The sequence below is a fragment of the Melospiza melodia genome, chromosome 9, assembly GCF_035770615.1.
Source record: "Melospiza melodia melodia isolate bMelMel2 chromosome 9, bMelMel2.pri, whole genome shotgun sequence".
Lineage (NCBI taxonomy): Eukaryota > Metazoa > Chordata > Aves > Passeriformes > Passerellidae > Melospiza > Melospiza melodia.
In genome coordinates this window covers 3,429,539-3,444,060 of record NC_086202.1, presented here as the reverse complement: position 1 = coordinate 3,444,060, position 14,522 = coordinate 3,429,539, and the positions used below count along the sequence as shown (strand labels likewise).

At 42.5% G+C, this 14,522-nt stretch overlaps 1 protein-coding gene across 4 annotated transcripts in view; it reads left to right on the top strand.

The window, feature by feature from the left end:
• Positions 1–14,522, top strand: part of ZRANB1 (zinc finger RANBP2-type containing 1) — a 46,385-nt gene that overhangs the window by 24,068 nt on the left and 7,795 nt on the right. For all 4 annotated transcript variants that reach the window (XM_063163023.1, XM_063163025.1, XM_063163024.1 and 1 more), the window contains exons 4-9: positions 1,602–1,789; positions 3,278–3,431; positions 5,806–5,877; positions 7,145–7,343; positions 11,807–11,927; positions 12,768–12,897. In XM_063163023.1, coding sequence (XP_063019093.1) covers positions 1,602–1,789; positions 3,278–3,431; positions 5,806–5,877; positions 7,145–7,343; positions 11,807–11,927; positions 12,768–12,897 — 864 coding nt within the window. The remainder of the gene's footprint in view (positions 1–1,601; positions 1,790–3,277; positions 3,432–5,805; positions 5,878–7,144; positions 7,344–11,806; positions 11,928–12,767; positions 12,898–14,522) is intronic.

Sequence of the window (14,522 nt, the reverse complement as noted above, 5' to 3'; positions counted from 1 at the left end):
CCTTCTGCCCTGGCCTGTTAGGACTCTGGAATGAGTGGGTAGATACTGTATGACTAAAATTTGCAGTTGAACTGTTGTTTTGGAACTTCTCTGCTTCAGACCACTGTTGAATAATCAAACTGATATCTGTGGAAGCTTACACAGCACAGCCGATAACTTCGTAGAGAAATGTCTTGCACTGATAATCCATTTCCCCCCTGTGTTTCTTCTGAAAGCTTTATAATCTCAGCATTCAAAATGATACTTTTTGGCTGAGCTAAGAATGCTTTTCTAAATCCTGGATTAACCAGCAAGCCAGTGGTTACTGTGCTTCTCTGCTAGCAGCCATTTCAATTTGTTGTGTTGGAGTTTTTTTTAATTTTGGTAGGGGATTTTTACTCATTTGGGATGAGGGGGTGGAAAGTGTTGTGTTTTTTTCCTTTTTTTAAATTTAATTTCATGTCCTGAGTGGGAGTGATTGCCCTGACTGGGTTTGATGACCTTTCCTGTTCATCAGCTTGTGTGTCTTGGTGAGCAGATGAAGTGAAGGATGGAGTTGGGTCTCAATCTGCAGCCTCCACTCAGCTGCTGACTCTCAGGAAGGAGGTTTAGCTGCAGAAAATAGGGACAGGGTTTTCTCATTTGTCATCTGTGCTCTTCTCTGCTTGAGCTGCTGCAACAAGAGCTGCTTCTCAGGAGTGAGATTCCATTTACTGCTCCAGTAAAGAAGGCTTTAGGGACACTTCTGTTTCCTCAGTTCAGCTCTGCACTGTTCTCTCGTGGACCACGCACCTAAAATAGAATATATTTGAAGGAATTTCCAAATTTAGGAAGGCTTATATTGGAACAGATCCTGTTAGCAGCTCCACATCTTACTGATGGTGTATTCTGATAATTGCAGCTGAGGAATGCATTCAGCGTGATTGGGCTTGATAGGAAGCATGGGACATAAATCAAGATTGCCAGGGACTTTAGAAGATGTTGGGTCATTCATTGTTCCTCTCATCTTGCTTTAAAGGTACACACAGTGTATTTAATTTCTCTTTAATTCAGTTTTAATAGAGTATCCTGAGTGAAACTCTCAGGCTCCATTAGTAGCAGAGATGGTGAGCTGAAGAGAAAAATTTATGCTTTATACCATTTGTATTGTTATCAAAAAAAATAAAACTTTTAGGCCAAAAACCTTTTAATAGATCCTATTTCTATGATCTAGTAATTGGTGATTAAATAATCAAATTAATCTATTTATTATGAAGAAATTACTTCCTCTCTGGTTAAATGAAATGCGTGTGTCTGTTATTCCTCTCTGGTTAAATGAAATGCGTGTGTCTGTTACTGCTGGTGTTTCATCATGGGTCCACTTCTGAGCTGCCTTTTGATCTCTTACATTTTCCAGCTAGTGTGGGTAATAGAAATGGTCTGAGATGAGGTAAGTGTAAATATTTTGTAGCCTTCTGCCTAAAATAATAAAAAATTGGCAAGTTCCTTGCTATGCAGCTGATCATCATCTGTTGTTTGGCCTGTAACAGAACAGCTGCAGGTGAGCTGTGAGATGAGGTGGCTTGTTGCAGAATGGCTCCCCGGTGTCTGAAACGGGCTGTGTGTTGTTTCTGTGCCCTCAGGAGTCGTGGAAGGTGACCTGGCTGCTGTGGAAGCCTACAAGTCGTCCGGAGGGGACATCGCCCGGCAGCTGACGGCGGACGAGGTGCGGCTGCTGAACCGCCCGTCCGCCTTCGACGTGGGCTACACCCTGGTGCACCTGGCCATCCGCTTCCAGAGGCAGGACATGCTGGCCATCCTCCTCACTGAGGTGAGTCAGCTCCCCTGGCCCTTGCAGCCGTGGAGCAGCCCTGTGGGGAGCTGTGTGCAGCCAGTGGTGCACAGCTCTGCTTTGTGCTGCTGGTGGAATTTACGCGAATCGCCGCCTTGTGCTTTGGATTTCTCCTCAAGGAGTGAGTTGGCTTTAAGAGGCTCCCTGTGATGGTGCTGAGGATGTTCAGTTTGCTCATTAATGAACAGTCTTGGCACATGTTGGGACTTTACTGGCAGTGGAAGTGAGCTATTGTGAGGCTTCCTGTGCTCTGGGTGAGGGAGAGGAAATGCTCTCAAAGCAAAGCACTGACATCAATGACAGCGCAGTTTATTCTCACTTTGTTAATGAATAATCTACCTGGGCTGGCTTTCCTGGCTTTTGGGGCAGCTTCTCTTCCAGAGAGAGGCAGATTTCTTGCTTTGCAAAATTGCTGCATTTTTTTTCTATTCCTTGCCCATTTTGTAGACTAATTCCTCTGTTTTGCTCTTCCATGTTCCATTGTGTCACCTCGCTTCTGGTGACCTCTGCTGTTCTCCATCTTTGCCCTGTAAATAATTCTGTTACCTTTTTTTGTCCTTTTCCTTCAGCTCAGACTTTTGGTTCCTCACCTGATCAAAGCCAGATTTGTATTCTGCCTCCTTCCCTGATGCTTAGTGCAATTCTGAAAGCTGCTGTTTGCCTACAAAGCACATAAAGATGATGGAATGCTCAATGTTGAATAATTAAGAAGAGTAGATGAAGCAAGACAAATGTAGCTAAAGCCTTGAGTATATATTTATATACGACTAATATCAGCAGCTTTGTGCTGCTTACATAACTCTGTGGATGGAGTTACATGTTTTAAAACAAGTCAATTTACTGAAATAATGTCTTAGGGATTTTTGGTTTTGGTTTTGTTTCAGTGCCTAGGAATACTGACTCATCTTGTAATTTCTGGAAATGCTTGGTAGTGTTTGAGCCCCAGTGATAATTTCCTTTTCTAGCATATGAATGAGTGAAAATGTGGGTCTTAAAGGTGCCTTTTTTTATATGCATCTGGTGTCATCCCTGTGCCACTTGTCCATCATTGAATGGGTTTCTGCTGCCAGTGAACTGGAGAAATTGAACTGTCTTAGCTTCATAATTTTTGGGAATATTGTAGGAAACTGTTGTGTGCAGTGCTAATAAAGTTTTGTTGAGTCTAGACTTGACTCAGGCATGAGATTTAAGATTGCTGTTATTATGAGCTCTCACCTATTGTTTTCCTCTTTTTCATCTGGGAGTGGTCACCTTTTAACTCACTTCTTCAATTTAAAGGTGTTTTAACCAGGTCTATGTTATCATTTCCATGACAAATGAGACATTTCATGAAGAGTCACTAAACTTTACATTTTTCAGGCTGCCATTGTTTACAGCTCTCTTGCACTCCTTCTGCTGGTGGTCATCCCTCCCACATCTTTATACTGAAAGGGCTGATCCTGAGTGCAGTAATGTGTTGTTTCACAGGTGTCCCAGCATGCAGCCAAGTGCATTCCTGCCATGGTGTGTCCCGAGGTCACGGAGCAGATCCGCCGTGAAATCGCCGCATCTCTGCATCAGCGCAAGGGAGACTTTGCCTGCTATTTTCTGACTGACCTTGTCACCTTCACGTTGCCTGCAGGTAGCTACAAACCCCTTCTTCCTGCTGGAAGATTTTATTGCTTGGCCACTAGTTGAAAATTAGGTATTTTGACTTTGTGGTGGTGATGTGTGTGTAGGTTTTATTCATTAAGAGGCTTATTAATTAATTTATTAAGAGTTTTGTTTATTAAGACCTATTTTATTAGGTCAGATTTAGTAGTTGAATTTGATTACTCAGTATTTGCACACTTCAGTCCATACATTGTTCCTGTGAACTGAGCATCTGTTGCCCTACTTAGACATGAAGAAATGGAAGACAAGTGGTGCGTTCTAAGGAAAGGCTGTGTTTAAAGTGAGGATTGGAGCCCAGACATTTCTGGTCTGTGATGTGACTTTTCACATGGCTATTTTAGCTTCCAGTCCTTGCTGTTGAGGCCCAGAGCTGTTTTTTTTTTTACCTAGTTGTAGCAATAGCACTTTTTGAATACTTTTGAGGTGCTCCGAGATCAAGAGAATGTTTACCTATTAGCAAGGAGCTATTAGGAGACTTGTAATCTTCAGAAGCTGTTTCCTTTAATAGAAGTGCTACCTCTAGTAAGAAAATGTGTAGCTGCAAACTGTGCCAATCAGCAGATCTGTTTGTCTTTTTTATAAAAAAACATGGCAAGAATTCTATTTGGAACCCCTTTGGTTGAGTGTTACCTCATGTCCTCTACAAAATTCTGGATAATATTTACCACTTGTGCACCTGGCTGAGGTGCTGTGTTCAGTTGTACCCTGTGGGTCATGTGTGAGGCACATGGGGTGTCTGGGAGAGAAAAATTTCATTGCTTTTTAGGGGAGAGAGGGGAAAGGGGCAACAAGGATTTCATAATATGTGAGAAATGTTCTCTCCAGAGCTTAAGAATTTGTTTAGTGTTTCCAAGAGAGACATCTTAAAGCAGTGTGCAGATCTTTGAGTCATGTAGTAGCCATTTAGTAATTAAAAAATAAAGCTGTTCAAAAGCTTTTGTGCATCAAGACTTTCTACTTTACTCACGCTTTGCCAACTGCACATCTTTTGCAGTTTGGCTCCAGAGAGCATTTCCCAGGATAGAAATGTAAATCACACAATCCTGCTCAGATGTTACCTGAACAATGTAGTTTAGGAACCAGTTTCCACTCAACCTTTCAGATAAACAGATTGGATCCTCCTGAAGAGCCAGTGCTTGGATATTAGAGAGCAAAGCTTTTACATTGATTACTGGTCACTGCAAGCAGTTTTAGCTTTAAAGCCCCAATCAATCATAAAAAAAAAAAAAAAAAAGACCACTCCACATCACCCTGCCTGCAGCAGGCATTAATGTGCTTCAGTAGCAACTCATGTGCCTAAAAGTGGGCTTAAAGCCCTGGGGTACTGGACATCTGAGCAGGACTGGCAGCTACCACACTGCAATTAAGAGAGATCTTTGTGTCCTTGAAATACCACTTAGGCCCCAGTCCTTATCCCCTAAAGTGCCTGAAGGGGTGCTGGATGTTCCTGTTCCTATTTTATTACTGCCTTCACTTCCACATGTTTAAGTTTCATGATTGTGCTGGAACCAGTGAAGTTTCTCTGGTTGCTGCTCTGCCTGGCAACCCTTTACTGCTTATCCTCTGTTGGAATGCAGGCCAGGAGCAAATATTTACTGTGTGGCACATGCTGAGTTTTAGAATGTGTGACAGTGTTTGTTGCTTTAAATGATACAGCAGTCACAAAACAGTTCTGCCCATTATACAGATTTCCACCTTTTTTCCCCTTTTTTATTAGGTAGTTGCAAATTCTGTCTGTAATGCTCTTGGAGCAGTTGTCAGTACTGGCATTTTCTATGGCATAGCTCAGTAGTTTTCCCATTTCTTGTTTTTTAATTGCTGCAAACCATTGGAGGTCTCAGATCTGTTTCATTGAAGCCTGAATGAGATCACAAAGGAGGGGAATGTTCTGGAGAAGAACACATTCCTTGACAAACTGGGAATGGATCCCTGTCCATTGGGATAGAGTGCAGAGGAGAAGCCATTCCAGATGGGTGGAAAAGCATTGCTTAGGATTGAAGCTGTGCTAAAATACAATAGGGTTGAAAGTAAAAATACTCTTTTGTAAAATTTCTCACCTCAAAGTGCTTGTTCTTCACTTTCTCCTTCAGAGAAATCCAGTCTTACCCTATGCATGCTGTGATGATCCTTTCTGCATCAGAGGTGTGACAGTGAGGCTGAGATGCAAACCTGCCTCAGCAGCTCTGCAAAGCCTTGGGTCACACATGACAGCAGCTTTCCAGAGGAGGTGTTAGTGCTGATAGGGCAAAAGCTGTTCTGTGAGTCCTCCTGAGCAGCAGCTGCTGATGTCTCTTTTACAGTTACATTTAGTGACTCTTGTATTTGCATTCTATTTTTTTCAGATATTGAAGATTTACCGCCCACAGTCCAGGAAAAATTGTTTGATGAAGTACTTGACAGAGATGTTCAGAAAGGTAAATGCACTGAGAACAGCTGGGATCACTCCTGGCTTTTCATTAGACAATGTGTCTCTTCCTAAAAATAGACTATATGTGTCTGTATATACGTGGCTCTGTCCATGAACATGTTTTAAATAGAGGTTGGATGCTTTCAACTGGATCTGCACCCTGGAATTCATAAAGTCACAGAATGGATTGGGCTGAAAGGGACCTTGAAGACCTTCTGGACCAGGTTGCTCCAAACCAGCAGCTTCCAGAATGGGGCAGCCCCAGCTTCTCTGGGCAGCCTGTGCCCGGGCTCACCACACTCACAGGGAGCAATTTCTTCCCAACATCCCATCTAACCCTGCTTTGTGGTAGTGGGATGCCATCCCCCTTGTCCTGTCACTACCTGCCCATGTAAAATTATTTTAATTTTAACATTTCCAGTCCATTTATGAGGCAGAGGGAGAATGGAGTCTGTAAAAATCATGTTTGTAGAGCTTTTAAAAAATCTTTAAAAGTCAGTTTTGAGTCACAAGCTTTTTAAGGAAAACTGAAAAAAGTCTTTTCATTTCAGTAGCAATTCTCAAACAAATGATGGGGGAAGCTGGGGTTTGGTTTTGGTTTATTTTATTGACAGTAAAAGAAATTTCCACAGCCAGTGTAGTTGACCTGTTCATGTTGATGCCTTGTGAGGGCTCAACATGAGAGCTGTGAGGGCTGGCCTAGAACAGAGACTGGACAAAGTTAAAGAATAAAGCAGGGATTTATTAAAAGGCCTCCATGGATCCACCTTGGGCAGCACCAGAGCCCAGCCAGGGCTGCACCCAAGATGAACCAAAATGGCCCCAAAATGCACGGCCGGGCACGGGCTCTGTCCCTGGGATCAGTTCTGCTCCATTTGCACCTTGCAGTTCATTGTCCCATTCCAGCTTTAGCCCTGCAGTCCCACCCTGCTTGTTTTTCTCTCTGCAGCCCACGGTGTTTGTGCTCCTGGGCTGAGATTTGGATCATTTGTCCTTGGTGCCCAGCTGGAGCAGGAATTGTTTTTGTCTCCCTGCTCTGTGCACAGAGCTCACCATCCCCTGATATGAAGCTCAGAAATGCATACTAAAGCAGTGCAGAATCTGAAATATATAAAAACTAAAACCTGAGGCATCAATTGTGGTATGAAGACAGAGTATAAAACAGAGTTTTATTCATGCAAAGGGGTAGGTCATTGAGACTATGCCATTATTGTGCTGTGTGAATTCCCTGAGATAAACAAGAGCTTGTTGAAGAGCTGGCTGTGCCGTTGCAGAGCTGGAGGAGGAGTCTCCCATCATTAACTGGTCCCTGGAGCTGGGGACACGGCTGGACAGCAGGCTGTACGCGCTGTGGAACCGCACGGCCGGGGACTGCCTGCTGGACTCGGTGCTCCAGGCCACCTGGGGCATCTACGACAAGGACTCCGTGCTGCGCAAGGCCCTGCACGACAGTTTACACGACTGCTCCCACTGGTGAGTCTGGGCAGCTCCTGCCCCTGCTGCAGCAGCAGAACCCCACTGCCTGCCCTCCCCAGTACCCTGCTGGCTTGGTTGGAAAAGCCAGGTGTCTGCTGAGGAAGGTAGAAGCCTCCCTTGAAATGGAAAATTTAAATCTCCTCCCTCCAAATTGTTATAATTTTGAACTTAAGGGGCTCTCAGGCAAAAATACAGGAATAGAAATAACAGAATAACAGTTCTTTACTAGGAAAATTAAAAATACAAATGCAATAGTACCACAAAAAAACAACAGAAAACCCAAACCAAACAATTGCCAGAGTCAGAGCAGGAGCTGTCCCCCTGTGTGTCAGGGTGGTGTCCCAGCCCCATCCCGCAAGGCCCTGCACGACAGTTTACACGACTGCTCCCACTGGTGAGTCTGGGCAGCTCCTGCCCCTGCTGCAGCAGCCAAACCCCACTGCCTGCCCTCCCCAGTACCCTGCTGGCTTGGTTGGAAAAGCCAGATGTCTGCTGAGGAAGATAGAAGCCTCCCTTGAAATGGAAAATGTAAATCTCCTCCTTCCAAATTGTTATGATTTTGAAATTAAGGGGCTCTCAGGCAAAAATACAGGAATAGAAATAACAGAATAACAGTTCTTTACTAGGAAAATTAAAAATACAAATGCAATAGTACCACAAAAAAACAACAGAAAACCCAAACCAAACAATTGCCAGAGTCAGAACATGCTCTGGCACCCCGTGGGTCAGGGTGGTGTCCCAGCCCATCCCAGGGGGGCTCAGCCCTCCTGCAGTGCCAGCTGTGGCTCTGCTGCAGCAGGGATCCTGCACAAGGGGGGAGCTTTCCTCTGCAGCTCCAGGGCTGCTGCAGATGGGCCTGGGCTCCCTCTGGCCATGCAGGGCAGCACAAAGCTGCTCCTCTGGCAGTGCAGGGGGCAGAGGCTGCTGGGGTGTCCCAAAGCTCAGATTGGATCCAGGCAGGAATGCTTGGCTCCTCCCCTGGGCGGAGCATCTCCCCATGGGATGGTGGGATTGGATCAGCCATGCAGGGACACTCACTGGCCATGGACAGCAGAGATCTCCTGGAGGGAGGATTGGTTGTGGAAGAGATAAAGAAAACTGCCCCATGAACAGAGATAAGTGCCCCACCTCTGACAGATGGCAATAGAATTCACAGCCCCAGCCACATCTTACATTGCAGCCCAAGACACCTGTGGGTTGTGCTCCTCAAAGCTGTCCAGTGGTCCCAGCTGGGATCTTCATCTCATGTTTTAAATAGGAGCACTGGAAACTTGGATGCTGTGAACTCAGGGATGGGGTGTGATGCTCAGCAAATGGCATTTCAAACACTAAAATACTTTATACTTGTCAGGCATGCACTAACCACAGTTACTGCAGCTGCAGTTTGTGTCCTGGCAATGTAAATCATGCACATGCCATGCCTTGCTGCTCGGTGGGAGCTGTGCAGAAGATTGTTAGTAGAAGATAGCCTTTTATTCTTTATAAACTTTTCAGTGTTTTCATTCCATCTGCTTAGTTACAGCTTTACTCAGGATTGCTCTTTTTATCCCTGTTCTGTCTGCTGAAATAATGGTAGTAAAGCAGACAGTGTTGACATTTAACTGGTTCTGTCATTTGGCCATAAAATTGATTTATCATTCTGTAAAACAACTTTTCTTGCTTTGCACTGACCTTCTTTATTTGGATGCTGTGGTTTCCTTCTGCTAGAGGGACAATCTCAGTTGTTCCCCCAGTGGTGTCCAGCAGCTCTCCAGGGTGTCCTGGACTAAGGGATGAGCTGATAAAGACTGATAATCCCAGTCACAGGTGATCATTTCTTTGATGTTCTTGTAGTCAAGGACAGGAGAAACACTGTCAGCACATACTGCAGAAAGACTGTCCCTGACCTCTTGCTGTACAGAAGATTCATTTAGGGGTACCTGTGAGTAAATTTTGTGCTGTTGAGGGAGAACCCCTCAAATTAGCATCCAGAGCTGGGTTCCAGAAAATGATGCTTCAGAAGCAGTTCTCCCAAGAACCAGTGTCTGAGAGGATCTGTCACTGCTTTGGAGCTGTTCAGCATGGAGTGTGCACCTCAACCATGCAGGAATGTCCCTGGCATCACAGACAGCTCCCATGAGGCCAGAACAGAAATTTAGCATAGAACAGGTCTTGTTATTTATGGTAACAAAACTAAACATGGTATCCAAAAACATGCTGCAAACTACTGAGCTTTGGACCAAAGCTCCTAAAATATTGGTGTTAATTGTGGTTGACTTACTGCTGTATCTTAACATAACTCTCACTTAGAGCCTACTCAATCTTTTAAGCTTTTTAGTTTATGTCTAGACAGAATTTTCATTTTACTCTGTATTTGTGTAATCTTTATCCTTATTAGAAGCATAGTTTTTAACTGATTGATGTGCTCCTTCAAGGGAACAAAACTTCAGACTAGAAAGAACAAGTCTTCAAGGAACAAGTCATGTTCTTGTTAGAAACAAGTCTTTAGAATAAATCTTTTAGCCAGATTTTGTTGTAAATTGATCATTCTGTACATCCTGTAAGTGCTGCATACATTCCATTTGAGAAGATACATTTAATTTTGTGGGCTAGGACATGTGGCTGATAGGAAGAGATGTCGTCACTGGAACAGGCTCTTAAATGCAATCCCTGCTTAAACTTTTATCTAGTGGAATTATTCTTCAAAGCCTCCACAAAGACACTTAAAAATGGGTATTTTTATAGTCAGACAGAAAACACTCATGTAACTCATTTGACCTTGTTTTGTTATGTTTGTTTAGATGCTGAACAAAGAAAAATCTATTTACCAGAGACAGTCTGTGTCTGGTACTCAGAAAAGCTCCACAGTGAAGTTCCCAGAGGCTCTGGCCTGTGGAGTCTTTTCTACTCACCTTTCAATAACTCCCCTTTTTTAGTTTACACAAAAGTGTGTTTTGAAGTGCCCCTTTTGTATTCCACCATTAGCTTTTGCTGGAGAACAGGCACAGTGCCCTAAGTTGACTTTCAGAATTTTATTCTTTAATGGATGCACTCAGTTCTCTTGTGTTAACCTGAAAAGTTTGCTTTAAATGAGATCAAAATCTTGTCTGACTAACTCAGGGAAGAAACTTCTTTAGGAGAACACTTTCACAATCCATCTTTTAGGGAGTAGTTTGGTGTTTTCTTTTTTTTCTTTTTTCCCTTGAATTTTCTGGACTTTTTCTCTCATTCTGGTGGTGTGGGAGTTTTTGTTGTTGCTTTGCTTTGGTTTTTCTTTCCCCCAGAATCTGATTAAATTTCTTTCAGGAGAACTGGGAATGAATTTAACACAAAGTACTGGTAGAAATTTATGAGAGAAAACAGGCAAAATATTTATCAGGTTCAAAGGTGGAAGTGTTGGTGTGTTTAGATAAAACCTGGAGTATAGATCCAGAAGATTCCCTGTAGATATTACTGTCAATCAGACCTATCCAAATACCTCAATAACAGGAATTTTAAGCCATGCAAAGGTTTTCCTGGACGCAGGAAACCCAGCCTGGCTGGTGGCTGCTGTCCTACACACAAGATTTTAAGGTGATTCCACCTTCACTGAAAGCATAGGAAAGATCTTATCCACACACACTCACTGCCTGCTGATATTCTCAGATTTTAATTAAATTAGTTCATTTCAGTGACGTTTTTAATAAGCTGAAACTTCAGAATGGTTTCTTTGTTTTCACGGTAAAGGCCATTGTTTAAAAATTGGCTTAGCACTGTTCCCTAAATCCTGGTTCCTAATACAAAGTTATGGCTTTTCCATAGGGTGGTGATTGGACAGAGTTAAAAATTTTAAAAAGCAAGCACCTTCCTCTTAATGTGTCATTTTTCTTGGTAAATGGTTAAATAAAATATCATGACTAAACTAAACTAAATCCAATTTTGCATATTTGATTCTTATCCACACTGCTTTACAACTCCCTATAATGTGGAATTACCATCCCTTTGCTCCAAAATCTGGTATAAAACAGGTTCTGCCTCTTAACCACGGGCTGTTGGAAATTGAGATACAAGCATTTTGAAGTTAATTGACTCATGATGTGGTTAAAAATAGACAATACCTATTTTTTGTGTGAGAAGAATGAGCAACTCCTGCTGTATGAAATGGAATGTCTTACTTATATTCCGTGTATATCGACACTTCAATAAGCCTAAATAAGACTTGCAAAAAACCAAAACAATCCCTATTGCAGGAGGTATCAAACTAGGCATGAGCCTGGTAGGAGCTTGGATCATGTCCTTTTTTTTTAAGTGGTTCTTAAGTGAAGATTGATAAATGGAGTCTCCTGAAGATAAAAAAACAAAACAAAATTCAGTTTTCCTGCACTTGCTCTCTCTCTTCTCCCTTCTTGGGATGAAGGTTAAATACTGCTGTCAGGATTGTGGTGGTTGAGTAAATATTTTTGCCTTTACCACTTTTTTTCTCTCTCTGTGTAACATTTTAGGTTCTACACACGCTGGAAAGAGTGGGAATCGTGGTATTCCCAAAGCTTCGGTTTACATTTCTCCTTGCGAGAGGAACAGTGGCAGGAAGATTGGGCATTCATTCTCTCTCTTGCAAGCCAGGTAAGGAAACTCCTTTGTCAAAGGGCTTTTGGAATAGATATTTTAATAGCTGGAAAGAAGTTTCAGAACTAGAAGAGTTTTTTGGGAGTAAGAATATTTCTCTATGAACTAAGAATATTCCTCTTAAGCCAGTGATATTAAAATCTTACTGGGGAAGCTTTTCTGCTGATATGGAAAGGTTCATTTGAAATTACAATTTTTGAGCTTCGTACTAAGCAGTGCAACACAAAAAAAGACTGGTGGTATTAGAGTGAAGTCTGTAGAACAAACTCATAGACAATCATAAGTTTAATATCCAGCTCCTGCAGCACTTTTACCTCCCAAACACACCTCCAAATCTGTCAGCTTACACTGCTCAAACTCCAGCAAGCTGAGATTTTATAACTGCCCTCCAAAATGAGATTTACATTCCTATAAGCTTCCAGCTATGGGAGTTATTTTAGCTCCTCTTTTAAAGTATAAACATGATTTTGGTGCTATTTTTTTGAGATTTGTTTTGTATGTGCCCTTTTCCTATCATCAAAAGGTATTTGCCTTAAAGTGCCCTCAGATGAAGGAATTATTTTTAGACCTAACGTTATGTAGAGTTTCATTTCTAAGTGGGGAATGAAATCCATTACAATGAATCTGGGCAATAGGACAGAGAATTACTACTGACAGCTGACAAGCTGAAATGTTTTTCCTTATTTCCAATAATTTTCCAGTCTTTTGTTTTTCCTGTCAAAGCTTTATCACTCTTAAAAGCATTTTCTCTCTCAATTTGAAGACTGTTTTTCAAATTTCAAAGTAGAGGATGGTAAGTTCTGTTTCAAGTTCTGTCTTTCTTTGTGTTTGGTTCAGCCTGGAGCGAGTTTGGAGCAGACACACATTTTTGTACTTGCACATATTCTTAGAAGACCAATTATAGTTTATGGAGTAAAATATTACAAGAGTTTTCGGGGAGAAACATTAGGATATACCCGCTTCCAAGGTAAGCCTTTCATTTTCTAAATTCACCTTTCAACAGGGGTGGGCTGTAAATCACTAGTGACATGAAGTGACTGTCTGGAAAAGGATGGAATACTATTGTAGATAAATTTTCATTTGCTGTTAAAAAGAACAAAATAATCGTCTCCAAACTTGAAGTTTTTCATTTTATAAGTGGGTATGGTGCCTGTAAAAGTGAATTCCATGATACTTTAAATGGGAATAAAAATTTTATTTGTGTTTCAGTGATTCACACTTTACAGCAAGTGTGAATACTGACTTATTTCCCATCAGTACTATAATTTTGCATAGCTTGATCAGGTTCTTTCTGAATTTTTTCCCTCCTTGTCTTCAGGACAGCCTGACTGTCCTTAAGATAAATGTGAAGATGACTCAGTCCAGTTTTGCTTAGACTTAACATCTGTAGATTTCTAAAGATGCATTTGCTGCTTTGCAAACCAACTCTGTGTTTGGGCAACTTTCCCCTCTGTGACAGGCTAATACTTTATTATTCAAATAATAAAACATGAGAGGGGATTGGGAGCATCTGCACAAACTGAGCTGTAAACAGAACCATGGGGAAGGAGCTGTGTGTGTTCCAGGGCTTGGGACATCTGTTTTGCCCACAGTTTATGTTCCTGGCCTCAAGTACATCTGCTTGATGGTGACCCACTCTTTATTTATAGCTTAGCCGAGGACTTCCCAAAACATCTTTGTGATTTGGAAGAAAAAAATGTGGTGATTTTGGAAGGAGGCAAGGCCATGATCTGTAGAAAACACTAAGCTGTGCAGTTAATTTATAACTATTTAGAGTCTTGGCTTCTAAGTTTGGGGCAATAACAAAACTTCATGTAGGGAAATTAATTACCTTTTTGAAGAGTCTAGAAGTTTAGTAGTCATTGTAGTTAGATGTTAACTTCTGTTTTGATGATGAAAGGCAGCTGGGAAGGGACAGTACTTGTGTCACTTAAATCTGACACTCCAGCTTTGTGTTGCTTTTAACTCCAAGGCTTAGTGGTTTGCAAAGGTTTTATTTCCTAGATTGGGCATCGAGGCAGACAAAGTGTTACATGGCCTAAATGTGCTGAAATTTTCTTGCTCTGTGAACCAGAAGGGTGCCTGGAACTCCCTTTTACTGCACACAGGTTTCCAGGAATTTAGGCAGCCAAATAGTTACAGCTTGAGGTTTGCTTGCCACAAGCCCCATCCATCCATGCATGGAAACAGCCTTGGGAACAGGTGAACTTGGAGTCCAGTGTCACAGTAACTGGAATTGCTCCTCTCCCTGGCCAGCCACATGTTTGTGGTCAATGTGTGCTCATCCAATGCCATTGGCACAGCTGAGCCCCAGGTGGGTGGGCTGGGCTGCCAGGAGGAGCCTCCTGCTCTGGGCCTGTGTGTGGGCTCTGCTCAGCACCTGCAGCTCTGGGGAGTGCTGGGGTGTCCCTGCCTCTGTTTAACATCACATCCACCAGAAAAGTCCCTGGAATGTCCAAGGCCAGGTTGGACAGGGAAGGTGGAAGATTGGGCAGGGGGTGGAACTGGATGGGCTTTAAGGTCCCTTCCAACCCAAACCACTCTATAATAGAAATGGAGAATTGAATTTTTTAAATGCTTGTTCAACATCAT